Source organism: Arachis hypogaea, chromosome 14, assembly GCF_003086295.3.
Source record: "Arachis hypogaea cultivar Tifrunner chromosome 14, arahy.Tifrunner.gnm2.J5K5, whole genome shotgun sequence".
Taxonomy (NCBI): Eukaryota; Viridiplantae; Streptophyta; class Magnoliopsida; order Fabales; family Fabaceae; genus Arachis; species Arachis hypogaea.
In genome coordinates, this window is record NC_092049.1 from 122184573 (window position 1) to 122191544 (window position 6972).

Here is a 6972-nt window from a genome sequence, read left to right on the forward strand (position 1 = left end):
TTTTAAATTACAGTCAGAAATCGTTAGGCGAAAGAGATTTCTGTTTCTTCTTTTTAATTTAAATATTATAAATTACTATTTGAGATTTTGTTGTTTTAAAAAATTAAAAGACCTTTACCATCATAAAAAATAATGTGAAAAAAAAAACTCAATATAAATAGAGAATCAGACTTTGCCACAAAAGGAACAATGGTTAGACTCTTTCGAAAACAACAAAAAAAAGGTTAATAAAATTTGAATCCCCCAAACACCCCCCCCCTTTCTCAAAAAAAAAAAAAAAAAAAAAAACTGGCAAGCTTAAGTCATGTAAAGCTAAACAGAAAAAATAATTGACATGAATCTGCCAGAATCCTTGTGGTCCAACGAAAGTAATCCCACTAATATGGTATTTTCGATCCAATCAAAGTATCAATTTGATGTGACATCGAAACTCATCACAGTAATTTGTTTCAACCAAAAAATACTACAAATGGTGGCCTAGAAAGCCACGAATAGTATTCCACAAAAAGCAACAGAAAAAGGTTCACAATTCTTTTAATCTCTATCGGCAGATCAGCAGAGCAGAGAATATGTCAGAAACAAGCTTTCTTGTCTTGACTGAATGAACATCCTGTTTAAGCAAAGGTTTTTTTTGGTAGAACAAAACCAGCTCTTAGCTCCTCAAATGAATACTCGAATGGCTGGGCTTGAGCTATTTTTCTTGCAACATTCGAACCGGAATTAGAACACATAGTAGCACTAGGTGTGTCTGGTGTATTGGCAGTTAATAACATAGGAACTGAGGTTAGAGGAGTGGTTGGCACTGCAATTCCTATGTTCTTTGGGATCAAGTTATCTTCATCCCCAACAAGCATTTGACTTTTTAGATGCATTTCACTTTTTCTATGATCCTCTTGAAAATTTGTTGGGATGTTGGCTTTAGACATGAATGAGTAAGAAATTGGAGAGAGGGGCTTCCTAATCAATGGTGACTGAAGTCCAATTTGCTTTTCTGCAGTATATGGAGTCTTCTTCCCTGACTTACCAACACCTTTAGGGGTATCCTTTCCTGCAATTGTTTCCATTAACATAAAGTATTCAAAATCATAATAAAATTATCAAACTGTCATAAGAAAATCTTCGGATAATTATAAGGTCAGCCGGGTGCAAAGCATCTCATGTTATAAAGGACCACACCTAGAAAATATAACGTACGCCTTGAAAGTAAATAGATAATTCAATCGTTGCTCAAAGGCTCTCCTCTCAAAATTTTAAGAGAAATATATTTAGAACAATTGGCAACCAAATTGATATGCAAGGAATCATGCGCAGATGTGTATGACTTATGGGATAAGGTGTTGCTAAAGGGTCTGCTTATACTGGACCGAGAAACAAGGTATCATCGAATATCAACTACTAAATCAGTTTCCAAAATTGAAATTTGAAAGCTTCAAATACCAGAGGGTTTAGTTGCATACTTGCGTGGCTAGCATTCCTGATGCAAGGGATGCCCTTGGGAGTGCTCAAGATACCCTTCTTATTTGAAGGCTCAAAGATAGCAGATTGTCTTGAATCCTGAAGCATCGCTCCACCCATGGAGAGTTTTCTGAAACTTGCCACTCCTGTTGAACATATAGAAGCTTTTAATCCGCTATTAGATGGACTTGGTTTTGAGCCAAACAGTGACTCATGTTCTGCGATGATTTGCCCCTTAAGCTTCTTTTGATCCTAAAATTGACACAATGAAAACACGAGTAAAATCTCTCTACAAGAAAAATCACACCATCTTCAAACTTTTAATTGAAATAATGTATTTCATACCCTCTGCCTTTGTTTTTCATTCTCTTTCTCCTGCCTTAAGGCGCTATAATCTTCAAGCATGGAGCATAGCCGGCTCTAAACAAATAACCATGAAGACAAATACAAATGAGATGTAATATAATGTAACCAACATGGAATTTACACATGTCAAGCGACTTTAGACATCAAATTTCCAAAGAGAAGTTAACCTCTGCAATATTTTGAGAAGGTGGAATAACGAGAGTCACAGAAGTGATTGAGTTAAAAATACTTACTCCTTCGTACAAAAACTCAATTCCTCTTTCTTTTTCCCATGATTTAACCTTCAAAATTAATGCCTCCACCATTCCTATGTCCACCCATAGTTAAATCAATCAGGGAAAGTATGATGAAAAAAAGAAACGGTAAATTAGACACATATGAACTAAACTGTTCTAGATACATTGAACTCCTTAGCTAAATGACTATATGAATAAACAAACACAAACACGCGAAGAATAAAACAAATAACAGAAACAATCGCATACAATTAACACCTTACATGTTGACTTCACGACGTAAATGTTTATATACATATATTTATGAATGAACCCAAAAAGTCAAAAACAACAATTATGTGAAATGGAGATAATACCATGTAGTCCAAAAATACCTTACTGTAAAACTAGAGTATAAAGGCAGAGAAGCAACTACATAAGATAGTAATGTATTTATAATATGTAGAGGGATACCAGGAATTTTGCTTGATATAGCACGAGCCTTTTCAGCACGTTTCAAGGCAAGATGAGCACCTCTTCCAGCATTATATCGATTATCATCCTAAAAATACACAGCCATTAATGAAGAAATAAGAAGTCATCAAGAACAAGAAGAAAATGTCCTTCATTCTCATAGCAATGCTGCCCTACCCTGTTGTACTCCTCCAGCCAGCTTTCTTCTTGGCAAGCAGCTAACCACTTCTCAACTTTTTCAAGGATCTCCTTCCTACTGAGAGCTTCCTCCTTTGCCATTTCTATTTGGTGCTCAATTTGTTGGAACATATGTTCATAGTTTATAGATTCTGTAGAATAGTTTTAGAAGTGGATGAGAGAACACATCAATAAATAAGATCCAAGAACATTTTGTTAAGCAATTGAAAAAATGAACTATAAAGGAGTTAAGAAAATAAAGTTTTGTAGTAGCTATATGAGTAGCAGACAGCAAAAATCATAAGATTAAATTAGCCATATCTTTGTTCTTCTGTTAATTATAATCCATCAGTAGACAAATTCTGTTGACTGGAATTAGGGATGTCAATGGGGCAGGGCGGGGGCGGGGGATGCCTCCCTGCTCCCCATCCCCGCCCTCAGATTTGTTCCCCATCCCCGCCCCATTCCCCGCCGTGGGGGAATATTGCTCCCCATCCCCATTCCCCACGGGGCCCCATTCCCCGCGGGGACCCCATTCCCCGCGGGGACCCCATTCCCCATGTACATAATAGTTCTAACTAATTATTAATTTTCATATGAATAGAGCTGCAAGTATCTATCTTATACAAAAACTGCAAGATTTTATACAAAAAGTCTAAATGACACGATGGTGATTTCTTTCGAAATAACGCAATGGGGACGCAACGACGAGCCAAAGGACAAAGTAGTAGACGAGGTGGGAGACATGGCAACAGAGAGGAGAATGGACACGACGGCAGAGTTACGAAAAGGAACGCCATAAAAAGAAATTACGACGCGATAAGGGTGATGGCACGGTGAGGTGTGACGATGCGGTGAGAAGGGTGACGAGGGGGTGGCTGCAGAGAGGTTCGATGAAGTATGGACTGCCTTAGGAATCTCTGAATTGAAGAAGAGTTATGCAAATAAAGATTAGGAGTTTTGGGTTTCTATATATATGTGTGTGTGAGAAATGTCTAAAAAACATATATGAGAAATAAACTATTAAGGATAATTCAAGGAATTCATTAATTTCGGGGAATAGCGGGGACGGGGCGGGGATCCCCGCTCGGGTCCCCGCGCCTGCTTCGGGGGAATTTTGTCCCCCATCCCCATCCCCGCGGGAAAAATTCCCCACAATCGGATCCCCATTCGGGGCAGTCCCCGCAGGGATCCCCGCGTCTCGGGGAATTTTGCCATCCCTAACTGGAATGTGTTAGCTACCTATAGACTATGAGCTCAAAAGATGTTTACACTCAAAATTGTGCTCACTGTAGAATAAACAATGTAACTGATAGAGAATGATGTATGCAATAAAAATATAAAACACTTAACAGAAAGTCTTACCAGGAGGATGTTCACTTGGAAAAACTGTTTCAGCAATCAAATGTGAACTCTTGCATATTTCCTCTAACTCCAACTTCTTTCTAAGTACAAGTTCTTTCATTTTTGTTGATTTAAGCTGCTTAAGTCTTCGGACTTCAGTCTCAACCTGCAAGGAGAAAACCAATCTTGTTAATTACATAATGAATAGTACAAATTCCGACAACATTAGAGAACTAAGAATCTAGGTGAAGGGGAAGCAAAACAGAACAAAGGCTAGAAATCTAAGATGAAATAACTCACATAGATAACAGAATCAATTGACAACATGTTAGGTTCAGTAAATTCAGATTCCAGAGCAGCAATTTTATTGGTAAAACTGTGAAATTTCTGCTGTTCTTCAAGTGGTGTGTCCATCAAATTCCACATCTCTACTAGTACAGTAGCAAGACATTGAAGCTGATAAAGCAATAAAAATAAGAGTTACTTCCTGTAATGATACAGGATTTTGAAGAAATGAAGAATAAGAGCAAATGACACTGACCTTCTGCATTCTGTGTGATTTAACCTCTCTCAAACTTTTTACTTCAGATGATAAAATCTTTATAGTATTGTCACTTATTTCTTTCGTTGCAGTGGAAGTAACCATAGTGGGGCAAATTTCACCAAGTTTGTCTTTTATATCCAAACCAAGTACTGAACATAGCAAACTAAGAGTATTCAAAAGGTCAGATACCTGCTTCAGTCGACTGGCCTGCAACAATTGAATACCAAATTAGTATTTTAAGTTTTCTAAGAAAAAATATCACCTTTTCATCTAGAGCCACACAGACCTTGACAATAGAAGTAAGGCTACTTTGTAGTTCAGCATATCAACAGTTTAGGCAATAAAGCAAATAGGAGTAACAACAGAATATCACCTTTTCATTTTGAAATTGAACTAACTTCCTTTGTAGTTCTTCTAGTCTTTCCAAAGTCAAGTTATTTTCATCTAGATATACATTAGCCTCCTTGCTTCCATACAGCTCAGTTGAAATATTTTGCAGTTGATACAAGACTTCTAAAAATTGTTTCTTCCTCTCAGTCTTCAGCTTGCGCATCTCCTCAAGCTGCAAAACAACAATTTCGCGTCCTTTCTTCAAGCTTTCACATGTCTTACGCTCAAACTGTGGACATGCAACGGAATTTATTACTTAGAAAATTTCCATGACAGAGAAAATGGCGAAAGCACAATCTGAATTCTGGAGTGCCTAAGTAATTACATGTAGTGGCTGTACGCCCATCGCCGCACAGATGCCAGCTATTTCTGCTTCATAATCAGTAATTTCTTGCTGAATTTGTGCTCTATATGCTTTTGCTTCATCCACTTTTTTCTTATACAACTCCAAACACTTTTGCTCTATTTCAAGTAACATCGCATCTTTCTGAGAATCAGACTCTCCAACGTCATCCCATATTTTCTAACATTAGAACACGAGGATCACACAAACCAACAATGAGCAATTTTAGAAAAAATAGAAAGCTCTCTAGAAACAGCAGTGAAAAGTAAGCAATAAATTGGGAAGATGTGTCTTCCTCACAACAACTTACAACCTGAAGTTCTTTTAGTAACAAGTGGCAAGCTGTTTCTTGATGAGCAAACTGACTGCTATGGTTGCTCAGAGACATTGGTAACAAATATGCTGGAAGAAAACGGAAAAGGATGTTACTAAAGGCTCGTATGAAACACTTTTCCACCTAAGTACACTGAAAAAAAATTGAGAATTCACAGTTCCAAGTAAATATAAGAGTCAACTATACTCTGTAATGCACAACTGTACAGAAAATGTGTATTTTCTTTCTGGATAAAATGTGGAGAGGATCCTCTCATGTGGAAAATATGCATGACGGGGTCATGCTTGCATACTGACTAATGAGGAATAAATTTTAATTTCTAAAGGTTTAGGTTAAAGTGACATGTAGCTTAATCCGCTTGAATTCACAGGTTCGAGAGTGTTACTTCCTCATATGTAGCTTTATTCTCCGATGGAAGTTATAGTTGAACTACGGATCAGTGATTGCTTCATATAACACAATCTGTTTCTAGTTGAAAACAATCATTTTTCTTATCTCCCCTACGTCAAGGAATTGAATTCAATCCTAATATCTTAAATCTTAAAAAAATAATAATAATGATAATAACTTCGCTAATTCACGATTGCTGTGTAAAAATCTTTTTATATATACAGCAATTAAACTAATAATAACAACAATGAATGGAAAAATAAAGAAAAAAAAGATTAGAAATCTTCCAATAAAATTTTCAAAAAAACTCGAAAACGCAAGTATTCGCTGTTGCTCAATGCTCATGCTCAAATCACTGTATAATAGTGAAACTGAATGCTGAAAATATTCGTAGCATTAATAAGAAAGTACTTTTTCTTCATCCTTTTCCTCGTTTACTTATAAACCAAACACGATAAGGAGATAGAGAGAATGCTATAGAATGCAAACCTGATCACACGAGATGCAGGTTCCACAAGTGTTTTGAAAGAACAGAAATTGGGAATTATCCACTCTAGGTTTTCAAAAATTGAAATGTAGATTAGAAGAGTGTAAGAGAAGAAAGGGAAGCGTTATCTTTTGAGCGTAGAGTGTAGAAAACTGAGAATTGAAATTGCTTTTTGCCGTTTTGGGAGGGAAACGGAGCGGGTAGGAGCCGTTTTCTCTGTGGCTTGATATCCAATCATATTGTGACGTGTCATATGGTAATGATGGGTTCATGACGTGGCGAGTTTGGAGCACGTAAATTTTGTATGAACAATTAAATTAATTTATTACCATTACCGTTTGAGGTTTGATGCATGGATGGATTGTGTGTCAAACTGTCAATTGGTCAAAAAACATTTGAATTTCAAAATGGAAAATTTGTTAATTTATTTATGCAATTAATACTGAGTGGAAC

At 36.7% G+C, this 6972-nt stretch overlaps 1 protein-coding gene across 1 annotated transcript; it reads right to left on the reverse strand.

The window, feature by feature from the left end:
• Positions 1 to 352: 352 nt before the first annotated feature.
• LOC112743918 (65-kDa microtubule-associated protein 4) lies at positions 353 to 6717 on the reverse strand. Its single transcript, XM_025793349.3, has 13 exons — positions 6522 to 6717; positions 5622 to 5710; positions 5291 to 5488; positions 4949 to 5194; positions 4573 to 4782; positions 4332 to 4487; positions 4053 to 4197; positions 2688 to 2839; positions 2511 to 2598; positions 2055 to 2128; positions 1801 to 1875; positions 1458 to 1707; positions 353 to 1048 (listed from the first exon to the last, which is right to left on the reverse strand). The coding sequence occupies exons 2-13, from the start codon at positions 5694 to 5696 to the stop codon at positions 615 to 617; spliced, it is 2103 nt and encodes a 700-aa protein (XP_025649134.1). The 5' UTR covers positions 5697 to 5710; positions 6522 to 6717; the 3' UTR covers positions 353 to 614.
• Between the last annotated feature and the right edge of the window lie 255 nt (positions 6718 to 6972).